General features: G+C 42.2%; 1 protein-coding gene, 1 non-coding gene and 1 pseudogene across 2 annotated transcripts in view; all 3 read left to right on the forward strand.

The window, feature by feature from the left end:
• The first annotated feature begins 324 nt into the window (after positions 1–324).
• GOT1 (glutamic-oxaloacetic transaminase 1) overlaps positions 325–23,678 on the forward strand; it is a 36,144-nt gene continuing 12,790 nt past the window's right edge. The window contains exons 1-7 of the mRNA XM_004467145.5: positions 325–605; positions 12,527–12,708; positions 20,005–20,128; positions 20,837–20,949; positions 21,128–21,232; positions 23,018–23,168; positions 23,267–23,432. Of these exons, the coding sequence (XP_004467202.1) occupies positions 488–605; positions 12,527–12,708; positions 20,005–20,128; positions 20,837–20,949; positions 21,128–21,232; positions 23,018–23,168; positions 23,267–23,432 (959 nt within the window). The 5' untranslated portion in view covers positions 325–487. The remainder of the gene's footprint in view (positions 606–12,526; positions 12,709–20,004; positions 20,129–20,836; positions 20,950–21,127; positions 21,233–23,017; positions 23,169–23,266; positions 23,433–23,678) is intronic.
• On the forward strand, positions 3,855–4,633 carry LOC139439226 (ER membrane protein complex subunit 4 pseudogene; annotated as a pseudogene).
• LOC111766236 (small nucleolar RNA U13) lies at positions 11,148–11,251 on the forward strand. Its single transcript, XR_002798331.1, has one exon. It is a non-coding gene; the product is annotated as a small nucleolar RNA U13 (small nucleolar RNA).

Genomic DNA, 23,678 nt, shown 5'->3' on the forward strand with positions numbered 1-23,678 from the left:
GGACGGTACGGCCAGTGCCCCGGAATTCCCGCCGGCCGCTTGCCCCTGGTCTCCTGGCCCGCGAAGGTCGAGGAGGCGGCCCCCGCGGGACCCCAGCCGCTCTGCTGGTCCAACCACCGCGCCGAGCCCCGGGCGACCCAGGAAATAACCTTCTCGGCGATAGGAGCCCGCGTCTGCCAATCACCCCTAGCCTCCGCCCTCAATTTGCCGGCATAAATTGCATTGGTTGCATCATTGCCGGCCTTCGATAAGATTCTCTTCTCGGATTGGCTGATACCATCCCCTCCCTCCGGTCCTTTTTGCGTCAGAAGCTCGCTACTGGCCGAACGCGTTGCCAAGCTCCGGACGCGGCTCGCCCATTGGAGGGCGCGGGCCCGCCCCCTTCGGCGAGGTGAAGGTGAGCGTCTCCTCCAGGCGCCGCGGCTAGCAGGACCGAGCAGCCCCAGAAGCCGGGAGAAGGCTGTCGGCGGATTCCGGCGCTCTCGCTATGACGCCTCCATCATTCTTTGCCGAGGTTCCGCAGGCCCAGCCTGTCCTTGTGTTTAAGCTCACCGCCGATTTCCGGGAGGATCCGGATCCCCGCAAGGTCAACCTGGGAGTGGGAGGTAAGGATGCAGTGCCCAGGAGTGTGAGCAGCTTGAGGAGTGGAGCGGACCCAATCCGGGCTATGGGGACTGTGGGAGAAGCCGAGACCTAGTTTGGGGCTGCCTGGAGAAGTGGGAAGCAGAGGATCCGTGAGAGCTTAATTCCACCTGCCCGTTTTACAGATGAGAATATGGAGGCCTTGAAAAGGACGATGTGCCCAGGGTAACACAGAGCAGGTGTAGCAGCCAGGACACAAACTCAGGTTTTCAGATCCTGTATTCCTGATACTACATCCTTTTATCTCCTAAGGTATGGGGCGGCCAGGATTGTAAAGGCAGGGAGCAAAATAGGAAACCTGATAAGCTTGGGGTCCAGATTGCTGGGAAATGGATCAAGGAGAACTCCTAGCCTTAGGGATCCCTGGTATGGATCGGTAAATATTTGGCTGACCATCGGGTCAGGTATCTTACTAAGCATTGCCGGGCGGGGTGGATGGGAGGGTGGAGGAGCAGAGAAGACTGACCCTTGGTTGTTTGCACTCAAGGAGATTAACCAGCAGTTGCTAAATGCTATAAAAGGTTTCTAAATGCTTCTCATACAGATTATTGCTGCCTGCGGGTGGGGGTGGGGGGGGATCTGGAAAGAGGCTTGAGGCCCTCACAGATAGGGTAGGACTCAGTAGAGATGGTGAAAAGGTTGTGCTCAAAATGGAGTAGAAAGAGTGTGGTCAGTAGAAGCTCAGTTGCCACAATCCTTGTCCTCGATTCTCTCTTGTACTTTTTGGACCTTGGAGCGCTCAGAGACTGGACCTCAGTTTCCCAATCTGCCAAGAGAAGGGTTTGGACTGGATTGCCTTTGAAATTCCTTTAACACTAACTTTCTCTGGTGAATTTGTTATTTCAACCACCATCATTTGGATGATTGAAGCCACACAGACACTTTCTTTGGGCCTTGCCACATACAAAGACTAACCAGAGTAAAGAAAATGAGTAGGATAACCTAGTTGAGAGAACAGACTTAGAATAAAAGGACTAGAGACTTTGGAGAAGGAAAATTGAACTATTTTTTAGCAGAGGGTGATGTGAAGGAGGTTCAGAATCAAGTTTTCCACAGTTACTGTTATCCGTACATAGAAAGTATTAAAAAGTCTTCTCCACCCTACCCCCACCCCCCCACCCACCCCCAAAAAGAATATCTACAACTGCAAGCAAAACAGTTCCTTCCATCTTCCCCATACGTTCCAAGCCTTCTCAATCTGAAGCACAGCGGGCATCACCATCCCCAAATCCTCAAGATTGAGGAATGAACAAACATAAGAGGGAATGCAGCCATGGACCTAATTGGACTTATTGTAGTAATGAAAGAACTATAATTGATATAATGATAGTGGTTACCAGAGGTTCTGAGGGGACAGAGGGAAGAATAGGTGGAACACAGGGCATTTTTAGGGCATTGGAATTGTTCTGCATGATATTGCAGTGACGGATACAGTCAATTACATATTTTGTCAAAATCTATAAAAACGTATGGTGCAAAGTGTAAACCATAATGTAAACTATAGACCTTGGTTAGGAACAATGCTTCAATATTTGTTCATCAGTCGTAACAAATGTACCACACTAATGTAAGATGTTATTAATAGGGGAAACTGTGGGGGGGAAGGGTGGGGTATATGGGAATCCCCTATATTTTTGAGGTAACTTTTCTGTAATCTAAAACTTCTTTAAAAGTAAAGTTAAAAAATAAAAATAATATCCATTAAAGGTTTACTATCCATGACATACAAAGAGATAATACAACTCAACAATAAAAAGAAAAACTACTCAATTAAAAAATGGGCAAAAGACTTGAAAAGGCAATTGTCCAAAGAAGAAATACAAATGGCAAAGAAACACATGAAAAAAATAATGACCATCACTAGTGATTAGGGAAATACAAATCAAAACTACAAAGAGATATCATTTCACACCTATTAGACTGGCTACTATTAAAAAGTCAAAAAACTGTAAATGTTGGAGAGGATGTGGAGAGATAGAAATGCTTATTCACTGTTGTTGGGAATGTAGAATGGTACAGCCACTGTGGAAGTCTGTTTGGTGGTTCCTAAGGAAGTTAAATATAGATCTACCATGGGATCCTGCAATACCATTACTAGGTAAAAATACCCAAAAATACTGAGAGCAGTGACATGAACAGACGTCTGCATACCAATTTTCATAGTGACATTATTCACAGTTGCCAAAGATGGAAACAACTGAGCTGTCCATTAACTGATGAATGGACAAACAAATTCTGGTATATACACACATTGGAATATTATGCAGTGGTAAGAAGAAATGAAGTTGTGAAGCATATGACAACATGGATGAACCAGGAAGACAATAGGTTTAGTGAAGCAAGCCAGACACAAAAGAACAAATATTTTATGATTGCGCTGTTATGAACTAAATATATTGTATAATCTCATGGAGTTAATGATTAGAATATAGATCACCAGAAAATAGAAGGAGGGTAGAAAATGGAAAGCTGACGGTTAATCTGTGCAGAATTGGTGAAAAAGTTGTTTGTAAATCTTTGGAAAGGAATAGAAATAGTAAATGCATATCATGGTATTTGTAACTGGTAGAGCTGTTACATGGATATGACAGTGGTTGAAAGAGGAAGTCTAAGTTCATGTATATTACTAGAAAGAAAGCTAATGACTATAACATGGTACTGTGAAAGTTGGTAAAACCTCATGCAAAACACAAATATGGGTGATATTGCATATGTGACTGTTTTTACAAAATATAAATACCAGTATACTAGGGAGAAGGAAACAATAGCAGTTACGTATGGCAGAGAAGCATAGAGAAATTGAGAGGTGAATGGCTTTTGTTTGTTATGATTAGAATAATGAAAGTGCTTTAATGATGAATGCACAAATATGTTATTATACCAAATATCATTGATTGTACACTTTGGATGAATTTATGCTTTATTAATGTGTATCAATAAGATTGATTTCTTAAAAAAAAAATGTTATCTTCACCAAAGAGGGGATGGGAATTTTAGAAAATGGTTATTAAAAAATGATGATTTATTGAAGCTGGATGACAGGCCTCCATTATATTATTCTCTCAACACTTGTATATGTTTGAAATTCTCTGTAATAAAGCATTTTTTTAAAAAAGAGTCAGTACTACATAGTTTCCCCATGGCCAGACATTAATGTATTTAGCAGTCATCAGAATGGGAGAAATATTGAAAAGACTGCCTTGAATTGAGTTGGAATGGGTACCATTTAAGCTCTTTAAATCCAATGCAAGAGCAAGATGAAGAAGGGCATGCCAGCAGCACTGTGGTTTGGGAGTTGTTTTGGAGTGAGAGGTTTCACAGCTTTTGGAGGTGACTGTTGCTGTGATGGCCCAAGGGGGCCTGGTGGCCAACCTTGGCCTGTGCTTCAAGTGGACCATTGAGCTGAGCAGTCCTGGAGGAGGTAGCAGAGTCCAAAGTGACCAAGGCAGTGACCAGGGAGACTCCTTGTACCCAGTCAGTTACTTGGACAAGCAAGTGCCTCAGACCATTGCCTTGGGTCCCCTCATACAGATTCCCATGAACCTCTTCGTCATGTATATGACTGGCAATACTACTTCTATCTCCATCTTTCCTACTATGATGGTGTGTTTGATTGCCTGGTGAACGATTCATGCACTTACAGCCATTTCAGCCACTTTCAAGATGCTAGAAAGTTCAGGCCAGTAGTTTCTGCAGAGTTTGGTCTATCTCATGGGGAACCTCACGGGTTTGGCATTGGCTGTGGGACTACGTGGGACTACTGCCTACACGTACATCAGAGTGGTTAGCCTTCATCAAGCCTCCCTGAGAATGGAGTTCAGGGGTAGGGGATTGCTTCTGTGAATCTGAGAAAGAAGCACCTAGCACCTTATATATTTGGATCTCATTTACATACTTCTTTAGACCCAATGGCTCCTGAGCATATGCACCCTTACAAATTATTCTCATGTTGAAAATAAGCAAAAGTTCTCTTTTCTCCATGATGAGGAAACAAATCCTACAAGGACAATGTCCATATTGCTACAAATGCAAAGAAACTAAACTGCAATCCTGACTGAAAATACTATAGAAAACTTTGTTACCAATACAGAGCAAAACAACAAATAAAACCATAACTCTATGGAAACAAAGTATAGTTGCTAGGGGATTTGAATCTCTGGACTGACAATGTGATAGCCAGGCCCAGAGCCTCAACAGACTTCAGCTCCTACACTCTGATTTATTGGACTTACCCCACTCAGCTAACATGGAGTTGAAGAATGTCAACCACCACACCATGGAGCCTAGAGTGCCTACAACTGAAAGCAGGAGGATTGCATCTAGTATCCATGTGGAATCTAAGCCCCCACTTGACATAGATGTGCAATGGACACAATCAATCCAATGTCCACAGAGAAAATGTGGCATTGGTGTGGGAAGGGTGGCCATGGTGGCTGCTGGGTGCGGGGAAGGGGAGGAAGAGATGAGATGGGGAGGCGTTTTTGGGACTTGGAGTTGTCCTGGGTGGTGCTTCACGGACAACTACGGGACATTGTAGATCCCCCCAGGGCCCACTGGATGGAACGTGGAAGAGTGTGGGCTATGATGTGGACCATTGACTATGGGGTGCAGCGATGCCCAGAGATGTACTTACCAGGTGCAATGGATGTGTCATGATGATGGGAGAGAGTGTTGCTGTGGGGGGAGTGGGGGGTGGGGGAGGTGGGGTTGAATGGGACCTCATATTTTTTGAATGTAATATTTTTTTAAAAATGAATACAAAATTAAAAATAAATAAATAAATAAATAAAAAACAAAACACAAAGTATAGTTGCTGCTAAATCAAGAACCACAGCAGCATCTCAATAAATTCAGTGGTTGAGAACAGCAACAACAAAAATCCAATCCAAAGCCTCCAGGTGTTTCTTGAAGACCAGATACACACTGAAAAGCTACTACTGATACTACTCTAAAGATAACTTCTAAAAACTTTAGATTTTGCTGGCTCCATTTCCTGTGGACTATCTTATAGAGATTTTGTGAAGATAAAATGCATTTAAAGTGCTTAGCACAGTGTCTGGTCATAAATTGGAGTTATATAAGCACTAGCTGTTACTCTTACTGTTTTGGCATTTCTTTGGGTGGGGTCTTACAAAGGATGTTAAAAAAAATGTTCAGCTGGAGAACTACAGAGTGAAATAATTCCTGAGACTGTTTCAGAAATGAACTGCTCATGCAAAGGGAAAGCACCTTGACAGCCCAAGTAAGAGGTGACTGACTCAGAAACATAGTCCTCAGCTCAGATGGTCACCTCAAGTGTGAGGATGCTTTATGATGTTTTCCAGGAACCTGGGAATCCCAAGTCCTTACTATGAGCAGATGATTTATACGTGTAATCTTATTTAAGCCCCGTAACAACTCTGGAGTGTTCTTTGTACTATAAACAGTTTTAGAGGTAAGGTAGCTGAAGCCCAGAGAAATGAAGCATGAGCCCCAGATTGTATGACCAATAGGTAGAGGTGGGACTGGGATTCCAGGCCAGCTGTCTCTAGTCCCTGCCCCTTCTTCCATGCCTTCAGGTGGTCCAGGGTAGCCAGTGCACTGGAATGGAAAGAATCGAGATCTGGGTTCAGCCTCAGCCCTGCTATCCAGTGATGTGACCTTGGGAGGGCTAACATTTTCCAGACTCAGTCTGTTAAGTGAAGAGCCAGAGCTGAATAACATCTCTCAAATTCTAGTCCAGGATTCCATTCTACTAAAAGGTTACTCCAGGATTTCTCTAAACAATGAAGTTAAACCATGTTTTTGAAGCATGTGGTTGCCTCGACCCCTTATCAGCATATTCATTACTGTTATGTGGGATAATAATGTTACTGGCCTCACCATTGACTATGAATTAAATGAATAATTGTGTGTGAAAGTGATATGTAGATGAAAGGTGTTATATAAGTGTATTTTTAACTATCACTGTGACCCAGCCCTTTTTCTAGGTGGCAGGTGCTGGGATAAGGGTGCAGTTAAAGCAGAGTAGAGTGAAAGGTCTGTTTCCAGCTTTTGGGGGAAATGTATACATATCCCAAAGTGTATCCTTTATGTCGGAAATGTAATTAATCACTAAGTTTGGGAAAAACACTCTTCTTTTTTTCAAGTTAAAGTAAAACCAAAAGGTTATCCAGCTCATGTTCTAGTGATGCTGGACATGTTTAGTGTGACTTATAACTCGTTAGCCAGTTCCTACCTGCAGATAGCCTTCCCAGAGATTTTCTTCTTGCTGTTGCTATTTCAATTTCCTTTTAGTTAAACAGCAGAGTATCACGTTACGCTGTTAAGCACTACACTTTCTGAGTTGAATATTTTAGTGCTTCTCAAGGTTTTAGACTAAAGTGGCTTTTTAGTTGGGGTCCCGCCTGAAGCAAGAAATTTCTTCCAAGATTCCAGTCCATTTTATCATGTAAACTTAGCTTTCTTTTGTTCTGAGTAAACTATGTTTGCTTTAATATTTGCTGTTTTTAATGTGGTATCCCAACATCTTCAAATAAAATTGTTGGGAAGATAGGCTGTGTCAGGTCTTCTGAATAACCTCTGGCCCTCTCCCCAGGATCCTGTGTGGGCTCAGGAGGTGGAGTCGGTCATGGGAGTAGAGATCTTGGGAGGAAGAGCGTGACGGCTTGTTCATGTAATTCTCTATGTTCTTCCCTCTTCTGCAAAGCAAGATGGCAAACTCCCCGCCCTGCCCCTCCCCAACCTGTGTGTGACTCTCTTAGAAGGGCGTGTAGCCAGGAGAAGGAAGTCAATGGAGCTGGCATGAAGGCTGAGTTTGAGGAAAGGGCTCCTGAGACAGCTTTCTGGGGCTTGCTGGCTTCAGCTTTCCCTCGACAGCTCTTGCACTTTAAAAAGTACTTAAGTAGTTATGGCAGCCTAACTCTTATCATCGTTATGATCTAGGGCAGTTTATTTAACTTTTCTGGCCTTAGTTTCCAGATCCCTAAAATAGAGATTATAATATCTACTTTGTGGGGTTGCTGGGAAAATTAAATGATAATGAAAAAGTGTAAAGGGCTTAGCACAGTGCCTTGTACAAGATGTACCAAGTATTGAGTTAAGTTCTTGTTATTGCTATGGCCCCGGATGTCACTGGTGTCTATATTAGGAAATCTCTCTCTGCCCTGAGTGCCAGACCACTCTTGCTACAGTTTCCTGGACATATCCTACACCTGCCTTAAATTCAATCTGCTTAAAGTACAGCTCATCATTTCCACTTCCCCTTGGTCTTCTTTTTCTTCCCCTTGTGTTCTATATCTTGGTTGACAGCATCACCACTGTCTTCTCATCATCCAGACTAGAGAGAGACATTGGAGTCACTGGCAGACATTTCCCTGATCCCATGTCTATTTACTTGGTCATTAAGTTCTGACTTTTTTTCCTCATAAATCTATTTTTTAATCTCTCCCCCTTTCTGTATCCCTGCTACTGCTACCTTAATTCAAATCCTCATCATTTCCCTTCTGCATTATTGAACTTAACCCCCTGACTTAACTGTCTGCATCTGTCCTGCTTTCCAGGTTATTTCCCAGGATGTCACCCAAATAATCCTGGTAAAATGTACACCTCTCTGTGTCACTTACCTTCATGGCTCTCCCTTGAAACTCTTGGAGTCATTCCCTATTCTTTCCCCACAGATCCTACATCTGAGCCATGCTCTGAGTGGATCCTCAAAAACCTCATGTTCTCCAAGCCTCTGGGACCTTGCACAACGTGTTCCCTCTGTCTGGAATGCCTTTCTCCCTTGTCTGCCTTTGAAACCCTTACTTATCTTTCACATTTCATTCTCTGTAAAATCTTGTCTGACCTGTCAAAGAATTAGGGGCTCTGTGTTTCCTGGAGGGCAGCAGTATCTTAGGGTATCATATCATCTCCATGTATCTACTTCAACCCAGGGCCTGGCTCATGGTAGATTCAGTGAATCCTTGTTAAATGATTGAGTGAGTGAATGAAAAGTGAAAAAGAAACTGCAATAAAAATTCCCTGGGAGAGCAGGAAGAGTGGTTGTTGATAATTCTTGACCTCACTTCTTCAAGAATAGTCTGCAGTTCTGCTTCATTGGGGTAGTTAGGCAAGGCGTTAGAAATAAATTTAGAACTGAACTTGGGAGAAACTGGGCAGTGAAGAAGGAAGGGGGGTATAAATTGGCCAATTTCTCTTTTGTCATAAAATAGACAATGTAGTCACAATCTCCCCCCTCCCATGTTAATATAGGATTGCTGAGCATTGCAAAGAGTATACAGTGCTAATAAGAACAGTGATATTATGGTTTTTTCTTTCTCTTTCCTGTTTTATTTGCTTTATTTGTTTGTTTGGCTCTCTGTCCACATTTCTATCACTAGCTTGAAATGCTCATTACATTTGCAGATGACACATTTCTGGGGGGTATAGAGTTGGCTGATAATAATAGAAGATAGATGGAAAATTCAATATGGTCTTACTTGTTTTATACCCATTGATCTAGTAATTTTTAAATCTAGAGATTTTTCCTAAGAAAACAATCAGGAATATGTATAAAGATATAAGAATGTTCATCACAATGTTGTTTATAATAGCAAATAATTGAAAGCAAAATAGATAGTTAATAACTCAGGCATAGAAAGGAATATTACCTAGCTGATAAAATAGTATTGTAAATGACACATGTATATGAAAAATGTCCAGTTGCATTGATAATTAGAGAAATGCAAATTAAAATTACCCTGAGATACCATTTGATAATCATGTTGGCAAAAGTTCACTCAGTGGAAGGTGGATGTGGCTCAACTGCTTGGGCTCCTGTCTACCATGTGGGAGGTCCTAGGTTCACTTCTCGGGGCCTCCTTGTGAAGGCGAGCTGGCCGCGCCCATGGAGAGCTGACGGCCCACGCCCACAGAGAGCTGGCACAGCAAGATGACATAACCAAGTGAGACAAGCAGCAAAGAAGAACGTGCAGCGAATGGACACAAAAAGCAGACAGCAAGAAAGTGGGGTGTGGGGGAACCAATAAATAAAAAATACATCTTTAAAAAAAAATTCACTCAGTGAGTAAAGCTGGGGGGAAACAGGCACTCTCATACATTGCTGGTGGGAATGTAAATTGGTATAGTCTCCATGGAGAGCAATTTGGAAATATCTGTGAAAAACAGAAATACACATACCTCTTAGCCCATTCATTCCATTTTCCACCCTGAATCTTACAGATCTGTTTGTATCATATGAGATGACGTACGTACCAAGTTGTTCTCTGAAGTATCGTTTTGTAATAGTCAACAATTGGAAACAACTCAGAAGTCTACCAGCAAGAGACTGGCAAAATAAGTTACGGTACATTCATCAGTTATGCAGCTGTAAAAGAGAACAAGGATACTGTCTACACACAGATATAAAAAGATCTCCAAGTGAAGTGGGAAAAGAAGCAAAACCCTGTATAGTGTGCTGTATGTTACCTTTAGTGTAAAAGGGGGGAAATAAGGTACTGCATTTCCTTGTGTATGCATAAAGGAATTTTGGAAGAATGATACTAAATTCAGTAGAGTTATTTATGGAAGGAAAGGATTTGGGATCTAAATAGATGGGGGATATGGATGAATTAGAAGAATAGGCAGTGAAGGATATTCATAATATATAATTAAGTGGAAAAAGGCATGTTGAAGATTCTATGTACAGTATGAGCTCATATTTTATAAAAGAATATGTCCATGTAAAAGAAAGCTTGGAAGGCTGTACACCAAAATTTTCATACTCATTGTCTCTGAGTGTTGGGATTACATGTTAATTATATTCTTTATTATTTACTTTCTGGACTCTTCTAAGTTTTCTGCAATCAAAATGTGTTCAGAAAATAATACCCTAAAGGTGATTTTTTAAAAATTCAGGGATTAATGTTGGGTAGAAATCAACAAGATAAAACTTAATCAGAATTGCTATGAAGTTTTGTTTCAGTTTCAAAATCACTTATATAAGTATGTGATTGCTAGAGACATAAACATTCAAGCAGAGGCAAATGACCTCCTGTCGGGAATCTTATACAGAGCGGTATTGACTTAGGTACAGGACTAAAGCAGCTACCCTCTAAATCTGTATCCCAACCTAGTCATGAAGTAGTAGAGGAAAAAACAATGATAGGATAACTCAAGTAGACTGGGAAGCAGCTGTGGCTCAATCAGCTGAGCTCCCGTCTACCACATGGGAGGCCCTCAGTTTGCGTCCCAGGGCCTCCTTGTGAAGGCACGCCCGCCTGCGCGCTGCAGGCACAGGCACCGCGGAGAGCTGACTAATAGGTGATGCAACAAAAAGAAGGGAGACAAGCGAGAACACAGAAGGGCCCACAGCGAATGGACTGTGAGCAGACAGCAAGCAAGCCGCAAGCGGGGAGGGGAAATAAATAAATACGGACAGAAGAACGTATAGCGAATGGACACAGAGCAGACAACACGCACAAAAAGCCACAAGAGGGGGGAGGATAATATATATATATATAAATAATAAAAAGTAGACTATGATCCTTTTGTGATTCACAGGCATGATGAATGGGTAGTCATGCACTTATATGAGGTGTGCCTCCCTCCAACCTTGTTACGATATCGGCACATTACTCGTCTGACGTGAAAAAAAAAAGACTAAAAATACCTTTAGTGTAGTAGAAATGCATGGAACTTGCAGTATCAAAATTAAATATTATGAAATAGATGAACTTTATCAATAAAAATGTGATGCAGATAAAGGGGGACAGTCAAAACAGTAAACACTGGCTTATGGTAAAATACAGAGAGGCAAGGATGTGTTCACGGGAGTCCTTCGGTCGTTGTGTAACCAGCTGTTGGAATCTTCACTCCCAGGGCATTTGCTCACTATTAGTCCTACCATTGATCTTAGAGGACTAGAGGCGGAGGTGGGCCTCCTTTCACCGCTCTGTGCCTTTGGCTAAAGTTTGAAGGGATGGAGTCCATCTGAAATAGCACCTGGCCCTTTTCTGGAAATCCCCTGGGGAGGTAAATGGCAATAGGATTGTTCCTGGGAGGATAAATTCTAAAATCTTGATACTATGGCGGTTTCACTTCCTGGTGGGGTGGGGGTACGCAACTTCGATTTAATCCAGGATGGGATATTTTATAACCTCTGTGCTGTGCCTGGATCCCGAATTCAAACCAGAAGCCTCTGCACTAAGAAATATTTGCAGCCTAAACTGACTAGATTTAATAATTTGAATGAAGGGTGGAAGGAGGCAGTTTGCACAGATTTTCATGTTGGCTGAGCTTTGAGTGACTGATATTAAATGGAATCAGAGCTGCACAGTTGTAGGAAAGCAAAAAGAGCTTTTATACTGCAACCTGCTAGAAGGAGAAACTGAAGGTGGCCATGGATTTTTACAAATGTTTGCTTACTGAACTTTTCTCTATAAGAATGAATTCTTTGGTGTGAGTGTGTGAGCACTGATTTCTTTGAGAGATTGCAAGGTGGCAGAGTGGCCTGGGATATTGCAGAATATGCTGGCTAGAGGTGCAAAAGGAAGAAGATTGCTGGGCCAATAACCCTAGAGACGCCCCTGCTCTAATAATACTGATAGAGTATTTCTAAGATATTTTTTAGTTCTGAGTGCTTTCCCACGCATTCTCTGTCTTGAGCTGACTCTCTGATGTCCTGGTTTTATTTAAGCATTTTACTCTATTTTTTTGGAGGCTTTTTTTTTTTTTAAAAAGTTGCCTGTTTACCCAATGTCTGGTCCAAAGTAGGTATTCAGAAGTAAGTGAATTTCATTTTAATTTTCTTCACTGTTCTGTTTTGATTGAAAGGTGATGGACTTCTCCCTTTTCGCAGTCCCAAACTCTTACTTGGACGAAACCTAAGACTCCTCCATGATCTAATTCTTTTTCACACCAGCTTATCGCACAAATGATTGCCAACCCTGGGTTTTGCCGGTCGTGAGGAAGGTGGAGCAGAAGATTGCTAATGACAGTAGCCTAAACCATGAGTATCTGCCAATTCTGGGTCTCCCCGAGTTCCGGACCTGTGCTTCTCGCCTGGCCCTTGGGGATGGCAGCCCAGCTCTCAAGGAGAAGCGGGTAAGTTCTGGGTGAAGATATATTTTCTTTTTAGAAACTGTGAGGGTAAAAAGAAGTTGACAATTCAATTTGTTTTAAAGTGTTAGGTTTTATGTCTGTATAACTGCCAATGGATAAGGGTTTAAGTAATAGGATTTCCGGAATTTGGTTGAGGAAATAATGTGATAATATACAAAGCATGGCTTCCATCTTCCAGTTTTGCTCAGTAGATCATCAGGTTTCAGCAGTCAGTGGAAATGCCAACCAAAGGGAATGTAATGGAATGATTGAGAGACCTGGGTTCTGGACCCAGCTCTGCCATTACTCGTGGCTAGTGAATTCATTTATCCTCCTCACCCCTACATCTACATGTTAGAAAAAGACTAGTTTGGAGATCATTGTCCCATAAGGAGCACTTGCATAGGAGATCATTTAAGGAGCCTCAGAAAGCCCCAGAATGACATGTAGGCTTTTGTGTATATGTGCTTATTTCTGGGGAGAAGGTTCATAGCTTCTATCAGATAGATTTTCAGAAGGAGTCTATGGCTCCCAAAAGTTCAGGAGTCACTAGCCTAATGGCTCTCAGAAGTCCCTGCCAGTTCTAATCATCTTTAATTCTTCAAGCCTTGTTCTTACCACCTCTTATTTAAGTGCTACTTAGTATGCTGTTTATAACTAGAGATGTGAGGAAGAAGGACACGTTTGGAAGCAAAACACAGCAAGGTAGGCTGTGGGTGGCTGGATGTCATATGGGACAGATTCTCAGTGTTGCAGAAATTTATGAGAGACTGAGACCAGTAAGGGCCAGATATGGGACTTGAGCTGAACCTTGGGAAAAGTGTGAAGGAGACCGGGGCACTGGTTCTCAACTTGACTGCACATTAGACTCATTTGGAGAGCTTAATTTAAACCAGTGCTATTGCCTGGACCCAGGCCAGGCCAGTTAAATCAGAATCTTGGAGCCCCTCCCCCACCGTGGGCAGGGCTTTAAAATTTCCCAGGTGATTCTAAAGTACAGCCACGTTGGAGATTCACAAGGTGTGGAGGAGGGCAAAAGGAGAGGTATTTGTTTTGAGTAGCAGGAGTCCAGGGACGGGCTGCTTAGGTTGTAATGAGGGTTTCCTGATTAGAACTGCAGAACATGTTGGATAGATCAGGCAGGCTGGGATCTTGGCTGCCAGGGCAGAGGAAGCCACCTGAAGGTCTGAGCAGGGAGTTACCCAATAAAAATGATTGAAGAAGGTAAACCTGGCTACCTGGGTGGCAGGGGAAGAACGGTAGTTCTTGCAGTAGTCTCATTAGGGACTGTGTGATTTAAAGTAGCTGTCCTTATTGCTGCCCTGGGCTTGAGTAGTGCAGCTGGTTCATGAATTGAAGGGACCATAGATTGGAGTCATCTGATTTATTCACCACATGCTGTTTCCAACAATTTCTTTCTTCTTTAAAATGTGTTACCCAGATGCCCTGATAAGGAGAATGGCAGAGAAAATTAATTTGTACATGTGCACATTCTTATATCTACCAGGAAGCCTGGAGGTTCTGGGTGGAGGTTCTTGGAACTCAGGTCAATAATTAGGCAAGTAAACAATTCAATTAGTTTTGTTTGAGTTGGTATGAGACCATGACTTACTTGCCTCGAGGAACTGAAGGAATACTGGTAGAAATGTTCACTACAGAGATTACTGTGACATTCAAGAAGTTGCTGATGCAAATCAGTGTTTCTACAGAGGGAGGGGAGAATCCCAATGAAGTTTGAAAGCGGGGAATTTTGACATGGGGTGGGGGGGAGTTTGAAATGAAAACAGATTATGTGTTAGGGAACTTCTTCCTCCATTTATTCCTTATATGTTTGTTAACCATGTTGAGCAGATACTTGCTCCTCTGCCCTTTGATCCCTGTTTCGATCACTTACACTGTAAGACTTGAGGCTGTTACTTGTGGCCGTGACCTGGGAACAGAGCTCTTCCTCTTAGTCTAGTTCGTTCTGTGTTTTTGATCATAGAAGAAATCTGGATGGCAGTCTTCATAGCAGTCTAAGAAGAAGGCCTTTTTTTCACTGCTTTAGGGTACTCTCTTGGCATCTACATCACCCTAAGTGCCAGTTTCTACTGAGCTGTGAGTCTTCTCGTTCCCTGGTGGTTCTCACCATCTCTGTGCTACTGTTGAAGTTCAGCCCTCTATTCTCATTTGGATTCTTTCAATAGCCTCTGTAGCAATTTGAGATTATTTTATGAATTCCTCAACCCCCATGCCAAAAAACAAGAGAAAGATTATGTTTGGGTGCAACCTTTTTCAACTGGACTACCTGAATGAGGCACTGCTCAGGTTAAGTCTCCACCCTCTTGCGGGAGACAAAAAAATGGAGACAGACACAGGAAAAGGAAGCTGCCATGTTTGATCCTGCCATGTAAGAAAGAGGATCGCTAAAGCATGAGGCCCCAAAAGGCTGGGCCCACGGAGTAGCTCAAAAGGAAAGACTAATCCCAGAAGGGAAGCTGAAACCTCAGCAGAGATCAGCGGCCATCTTGCTTCACCATGTGGCAACATGCCAGGATCAACAGCAGCTGACTTTGATGAGAAAGCATATCTGATGGTGCCTCGGTTTGGACTTTTCATGGCCTTGGAACTGTAAGCTTCTGCCCCAAATAAATCCCCTTTATAAAAGCCAACCCTTTTCTGGTACTTTGCATTGGCAGCCCTTTGGCAAACTAAAACAGCCTCCTAATAGACCTTCTTGCCTTCTAGTACATTGCAGCTTCTGCACATTGCAACTAGAATGATTTCCTTAGTAAATAAAGCTAATCATGTCACCTGCCCTGCCACCTCCAGGAGCTCCCCCATTACCTACAAGGTGAAATCCAGACTTTGAGCTCGGCATATAGCACCTTTTATAGCCTGCTTCACCCTGTTCTTCCAGGTGCTTACTCCCCCTCATGCCCTTTGTGGTGCTGCCATTCTAAAAGCTTTGCTGCTTTCTAGACCCTTTGGGTCCTGCATGACTTGGAGCCTTTGCTGGGCTGTGTTCCCTCTCCTTGGATGCCTTCCTCACTTCTCTTAACTCATCAGGCCCCACCTTCAAAGTCCTTCAAGACCCTGATCAAGGGCCACTTCTGTACCAAATCTTAGCTCTGTCAGGCTGAGTTATCAGAGGATTCTGACCACAGCTTTGGAATAACCATACTTGTTGTGCTTACTTTAATGTACAATTTTATAAGTCTTTCCCTCCCACAACACCATAAATCTTCCTCCAGGGCAGGAATTCCAACTTATTTGCAGATCTTAAGCATTTAGCTCTTAGCCTGGTACCACAAAGATTCTTAAATGTTTTAGTCCATTCAGTTGACAAATAAGTACTCACCACTAGTGCTAGACACCATTCTAGATGCTGGTAAATGCTAGAAATAGACAACGTGCAAGGCAGGTCAGGAATTTTGGGAGTGAAAGGAGGGGATGGATATAGTTTTGACTGAGATGGTAGAAAATGAACATGATATTTCAGCCAAAACTTGAAGGAAATGAGGCATGAATGAAAGAAGGAAGGAACCAGAAAACAAACTGTAGTCATGTCTTCACTCAGATTTTTCTTCTTAAGATATGACATTACCAGCTCCCTTCCACCATTTCGAGGAGACCTGTTTCGTAGATTCCTCACTGCCTCTTAAAACATTTCCATTTCCAGACCCTAGGATCTAGACCAGATGTCCATTTCGCATCCCCTGAGTGGTAATGTTTCAGCTTCTGAAATTTCTGCATTGCTGGGTGCTGGAGGGCTTAGGGGCCTTACCTCCCTGCCATCCCAGTCTCTCACTATGATCTTTGCCTCTAGGAGACTTGGACTTTTGCTGTGGTCCTGGTCTTTTGAACATCATCTTTCTTCATTTAGTTTAATACGTGTTTGTTTAGTACAGCATGCCAAATACTGTGTGATCTTCTTGGGGCACCCAGCTGAATGTGACCCGGCCCTCCCTGCAAGAAGCTCTTACTCAGCTCTCCTACTTCTCACAGTGGAGTCATCATAACATCAGCAAATTGTGTGCCAAGACAAGTCTTGTAGAATCTAGCTGGAATTTCTTCAGGTAGTGTGGCTCAGTTGATAGTACCAATTATATACTGACATATGTAATAGATCCAGAGACCTGCTTTGTCTGGAGTCACACCAAAACTCCCTGAATTTCCCTTTTTCTGGAAACCTTCCAAGTCCAACTGCCTGGCTTCTTGAGAAGTCTGTACTTATTTTCTTTGGTGTTATGATTTCCCTCTACACCAAATGCAGGACTTTTTCAATTTCTAGATGAATTTGCCAAAGATTGATTCACAGAATGACCAAGTTGACTATTGCATCACCAAAGACTTGTTTCTTCTCATTGGAGATATGATTTAGAGTAATTTGTGTTACGCTGAAGCTATCCAGCATTCTATATATATATATTTTTAAAGATTTATTTATTTATTTATTTATTTCTCTCCCCTCCCCCCCGCCCCAGTTGTCTGTCTGCTACGTCGTCTTCTTTGTCTGCTTCTGTTGTTGTCAGTGGCACGGGAATCTGTATTTCTTTTTGTTGCGTCATCTTGTTGTGTCAGCTCTCCGTGTGTGCGGGGCCATTCCTGGGCAGACTGAACTTTTTTTTCGTACTGGGTGGCTCTCCTTACCGGGCACACTCCTTGTGCATGGGGCTCCCCTACGCGGGGGACACCCCTGCGTGGCACGGCACTCCTTGTGCATATCAGCACTGCACATGGGCTAGCTCCACACGGGTCAAGGAGGCCCAGGGTTTGAACCGCGGACCTCCCATGTGGTAGACGGACGCCCTAACCACTGGGCCAAGTCCGCTTCCTTCGATATATTTTTAAGGAATAGTAATTTCTTGAGAATTTGATATTTCAAGTGTCATGTGTATCCATAATGAGGATTATTTTATGTTTGTGAGGTGCGTTTATCTCTTCCAAACACATTTTCAATCTAGTCTGTTGACATTCTAACTTCCTTTAATGAATTAATGAATTTACAGGGGTAGAATTAAAAGTTGAGCACAGGCAAAATACACCGGAGAAATTTTAATTATTTTTAAATTTTTGGTAACATAATATAACATAAAATTTGCCATTTTAACTATTTAAGTGTACAATCTAGTGACATTAATTACATTCTCAAGTTGTGCAACCATTACCACAATCACTATTTCAGATTTTTTCATCACACAAATAGAAACTCTGTACTCATAAAGCAGTAACTCCTTATGCTCCCCTCCCTCCAGCCCCTGGTAACCTCAAATTTACTTTCTGTATCTATGAATTTGCCAATTCTGGATACTTCATGTAGTATCATAAAATATTTGTCTTTTGTGTTTAGCTTATTTTACTTAGCATAATGTGTTCGGGTTCATCCATGCTGTAACATGTATCAGAATTTCAGTCCTTTTTATTGTTGAGTATATTCCATTGTATACATATACCACATTTTATTTATCCATTCATCTGTTGATGGATATACTTGGACTGTTTCCATGCCTGGGAATGTCTTCACTGATATCCATTTGTACCCATCATGTTTCCAAGATAACTTAAAACCATATTCCAGGGAAACCTTGCTCATGTATTAGGATTCCAGAACTGCTTAGGTATCTGAAATAATGTGTGACATTGACATTCAATCTAGCTAGATGGCAAATCCATTAAAAAATAAATAAACGCACATTTGGGTGACATCTCCTTGGTAGCAATTTGCATGAGGAATTTAGGTAGGTCACAATACTGTGCAAAACCTTCAAAGTAATGGGAAGGAGTCAATGTTGAATAGGGATCTCTGTAAAGAACAGAGAGGTTGGGGCCCCAAATCTGACAGACACTGACTATTTTCAACCCAGTCCCTTCCCTCTGCTTCTCTCTGTGATGTGAAGCTGTGTTCATTTCCTTATTCCCTTGAATGTTAATTTTGCTTATGTTTCACATTTCACGTAGTATTATCTCGCAAATTCTCAGATCTTTGAGAACAAACTGGTATTGTTGCCTTGTTCCTGGCTCACATGGGATTCCTGCTGATCATTCATTATTCATCATGAAGCAAACTTACAAGTTGAACAAGTTTTTTTTCAGTTATTTTTAGAAAGTATCCATCATTTCCTATTTTGCTGAGCATTTATATCAGGAATAGCTAAGCTTTTTTTTTTTTAATGATGATCATTTGAGTTTTCTCCTTTCACTGTTCACAACAAATCTTACATTTTTTACTAATCGTGCATTCATGGAATGACTCTCACTTGATAAAGGGATTTTTTTAGTCTTCTGTTGGATTCATTAATGTTTATTTAAGAAGTAAGTATTGATATTCATGAGACAGGTTCTCTTTTGCTTTTTTTCTCTCCATATTTTAGCATCAGTGTTATGCTGGTGTTTAAAACAATTTAGGAAGTTTTTCTTTTTAATGTGGAAAATTTCAAACATATAAAAGTAAAGAAAAGAGCATAATGATCAAACTTACTACAGCAATTATCTGTATATGGTCAGTCTTACACACTGCTCTGCCTACTCCTCCTCTCCTCCAGCTGCATTAGTTTATAGCAAATCCTAGGCGTCTAGATAACAAATTATTTTAAAGTTTTACAAGTAATACATGGATACATTCTCCTTATTTTTTAAACAAACTTACAGATTATATCCAAGTCCCTTTGACCATTGCTTCCTATCCTAGAGCCCTCTCCAGAGATTGACACTATTGTCAGATTGGTGTATGCCCCTCCTTACTTTTATTTGGATAGGCTTTATAATGTGATCTTTTTCTTCTTTCTCCTTAATCCTTTTTTTAAACATAAAAGGGAACACGTAATTTCTGGCATTTTTCTACCATTCTGTAATCAGAATGGCAAAATGGCAAAATCGGAACTATAGGCAGAACAACAAAAGAAGGGCATAGTGATTAGATTTATAGTGAGAAGACCTGGTTTTATGCCCAGCTTTGCCACTTACCAACTCTTTGTCTTATGGCAAACCACTCCTCTGAATCCATTTCCTCGGGTGCCAGTTGGGAGCTGAGAACTTGCTTTACAGGATTGCATGACGATTGAGTCAGGCTTGCTGGGTTGAAGACCTGGCTCTTCCCCTCGGGTTACTCTGGGCAAGGTGCTTCATGTCTTTTAGCCCCAGTTTGCTCATTTGTAAATGTGGGCAAATAATAGTATCTTCTTCATGTAGTTGTTATGAGGCTTTGATGAGATAATGCATTTTAAGGGCAAAATAAATTAGCATCATTATTGCCTTTTCCTCCCTAATATTACCTGACTTCACAATTATCAACTAGTGACCCTGCCTCTTCTCTTTCAGGTAGGGGCTGTGCAGTCTTTGGGGGGAACCGGTGCTCTTCGAATTGGAGCTGAGTTCTTAGCTCGATGGTACAATGGTACAAACAACAAGGACACACCCGTCTATGTATCCTCTCCAACCTGGGGTGAGTCTTTTAGCTGTAGCAAGGGGAGAAAAAAAGAAGCCAGGGAGGGGAGCAGATGTGGCTTAAGTGGTTGATTGTCCACCTCCCACACCGGAGGTCCCAGGTTCAGTTCTCAGTGCCTCCTGAAAAAACAAAAACAAACAACTAGCAAAATAAATGAAAAAACCAACTCAGGGAAGCTGATGTGGGTCAGTAGTTGAGCACCGGCTTCCCACGTACAAGTTCCCAGGTTCAATTCCCAGCCCTCAGAACCTCAAAAAAAAAAAAAAAAGAGCCAGGGAGAATTATCCTTATGATTCCCATTGGTTACAAAGAAAATGTGACCCAGCCCTGGGTGCACTGATATTTGTGAATGGTTTGAGCAGTGAATTGTGACAGTACATAAGAAACACAATACTCAAATTCAGATTGGAATACTCTTTCCCAAGACATATGGTCAATTTATATTTTACTATATGTTGACACTCCCCAGAGAAGGCATTAACTGTAAATGCAGGAAGTACCACTATAGTAGGGTATAAGTTTGATATTAACATGACTGACTGAACTTGTTCTTGGTTGCAGTCCTTCTAAATCTTAACCCCCAGTCTTGATGTTACCTGGTGGAAGTTGAGCCCATTTGGTGTCTGGAAGCTGGGTTGTATCCCTTCCAACAGTGCCTCTTGGTGTTTTGTAAAAGCACTTAACGTTTTACTCCTTTGTTTGCAGAGAATCATAATGGTGTATTTTCTGCCGCTGGTTTTAAAGACATTCGTACCTATCATTACTGGGATGCCGCAAAGAGAGGGCTTGACCTCGAGGGTCTCCTGAATGATCTGGAGGTGAGTGGTTTAGAGAAAGAGTCAGAAGCAGTTGTTAAATGAGAGAGTATGAGACATCTTTCCCAAATCAGATGTGGTTTCTGAAAAAGCACGAAATGAGAGCCTGCGGCAACCTATTTGCCCTTCATTGCTGACCAGTTTGCTGCTGTGAGAGCTGACACAGCTTACTTTTCCTCAGAATGCTCCTGAGTTCTCCATCTTCGTCCTCCACGGCTGTGCACACAATCCAACTGGGACCGACCCGACTCCAGAGCAGTGGAAGCAGATCGCCTCCGTCATGAAGGTAGCTGCCCTTCAGAGCAACTTTTAAAAAACTGTATGTACAAACAAGTGATAGATTCAAAAGTTCTTCCTGTTTATTGAAGAATTTGAAAAATGGAGATAAATCCAAAGAAGAAAATAAATATCAACTGTAAATCCTATTACCCAAAGAAGGCCACTATTAATGTTTTGGTATATAGAATGTCAAGCTTTGTGTGTATATGCATATGTGTGTAGGTATACATATATCTATATATTTTACAAAAATGGGATCATTTTGTTGATAATATGTTGTGACATGCTTTGTTTTTTACTTAAACTCCTTTATATGTCGTTGAATACAGCATCATTTTTCATAGCCATATTGTAGTCCTTGCATGGACATGTCATAATAGGCATCAGTTAAATTGATTGAGGGACATTTAAGTTTATTCCAGATTTTTGCTCTTATGAAAGATTATATAATAAAACTTACTTTTATAATCCCTGTGGGATAACTTTCTAAATTGGACTTTGTAGCTCAAAGTGTGTATATTCGTCATTAATGTGTTCAAAGAATATTTATCAAGAAAGTATTAGGTGTTAGATACTATGGAGATGTATCAGTGAATCAAGCAGATATGGTCCCTGTCCTCAGAGGGTGTACAGCCTGCTTAGGAAGACAGCCAAGTGCTAAGGCACCTACCATACTGTGAGACAGTTGTGTTGGGATTACTATGGTGGGATACGACCCAGACTTTGGGGGAGAGTGTGTTTGTATGTGTGCAGGGTGGTGGCAGAGGAAACCTTCCTGGAAGAAGTGGTTTCCATTTGACACTTGGAGGAGGAGGAAGATTTCAGAAGGCATTGGCAGCGGGCAGGGGGTGTATGTGTGTGCTCAGAGAAGGAGTGTTTCTTGCAGAGGGAAGAGGGTGGCCAAAAGCCCAAGACAGAGAGATTATGGCCCCTTTAAGGAAGTGAAAGTAATTCTTGTTGTGGGTATGGCCTAGAGTTCAGAGGGAGTTGGGGGGGTAATAGGGCCAGACCCCCTGCTGAGGAGTTGGACTTCATCCTGCGGGCATTGAGAGTCCTTGAAATCTTTGAAGTCAGGGAATGGATGATCGGGTGTGCACTGACTTCAGGTCCCTGACTACAGAGTGGAGAAAGGATCAGAAGGGGCAAGATGAGGTAGACTGGGAGCACAGTTAGGAAGCTGTTGCCATAATTCAGGCAGAAGTTGATGGTGGCCTGAAGTAGGTGGCTTTGGGGTAGTGGAGTCTAGAGTTTTCAGGAGACTTGTCTGATGGATATGGGAGATAAGCTGTGGAGGATATACCCAGGTTTCTGGTTTGGACAGTTGGAGGCAAGGAAGTGTTGTCACTTAAGAGGGAGACCAGTGGGAGAAGCAGATTCAGCATGGGGAGCTCTTTGAAAAAAGAAGAGTGATAAGAATAGAGTGATTCTAGAACAACCTTAAGGTTGTGAGGAGGCCCTGGGGATACTGAGCCTGCACTTGACTGAGCTTGTCGCATCAGAAATTCTTGGGGAAGAATCCACCAATGTAGGACATTACCTTCAAGCCTCAAAACTAAGCTCATTTGGCAAAGCTGCATCATGACTCTCTAGGAAGTAAGATTTACTGAAGTTGTTACATTTCTTGGTTGGTGTTTAGCTGAACAAACAGATGTAGACTGGTGGTTGGGTGTAGAAAGAAGAGAAATGGATGGTGTTAGAAATTCTTTCCATGTACCAGTTAGGGAAGGAAGGCTGGTGTCTGAGGTCGGTTCCAAAAGGATTTCCTGCACTAACTCATTTTCCTTCCCTGCAGCGCCGGTTTCTGTTCCCCTTCTTTGACTTAGCCTATCAGGGCTTTGCATCTGGAAGCCTGGACAAAGATGCCTGGGCCGTTCGCTATTTTGTGTCTGAAGGCTTTGAGCTCTTCTGTGCACAGTCCTTCTCTAAGAACTTCGGGCTCTACAGTGAGTGTTCTCCTGAGTTACAGCCCCGCCTGCTGCCCCCTCCCCCACCTCTCCCATCAGTCACTGCAGCCAAGGCTGATTCTCGTCCCTTTCTCTAGATGAGCGAGTGGGGAATCTAACTGTGGTTGGAAAAGAACCTGATAGCATCCTGCGTGTCCTTTCCCAGTTGGAGAAGATTGTGCGAATTACTTGGTCCAATCCTCCCGCTCAGGGAGCTCGAATTGTGGCATGTACACTTTCTGACCCTGAGCTCTTTAAGGAATGGTAAGGGGTTCAAAGCCTGATGAGCAAAGGGTGGGGTTGTTAAACATAGCTGTCCCATTAAATGACACTACGTATTTTCCTTTTATTTTAGCAGAGGCAGGACAAAATTACTTTAACCTCTGAATCTCAGCTATTTCTGTAAAATGGGATGGTATCTGTGCTTAGTACTCCTAGAACATAGGTAAAGGTACTCAATGAATGGGAGTTTCCACTATTCTTCTGCCACCCAGTCCTCCTCCCCTTAAA

Source organism: Dasypus novemcinctus, chromosome 6, assembly GCF_030445035.2.
Source record: "Dasypus novemcinctus isolate mDasNov1 chromosome 6, mDasNov1.1.hap2, whole genome shotgun sequence".
Classification (NCBI taxonomy): Eukaryota; Metazoa; Chordata; class Mammalia; order Cingulata; family Dasypodidae; genus Dasypus; species Dasypus novemcinctus.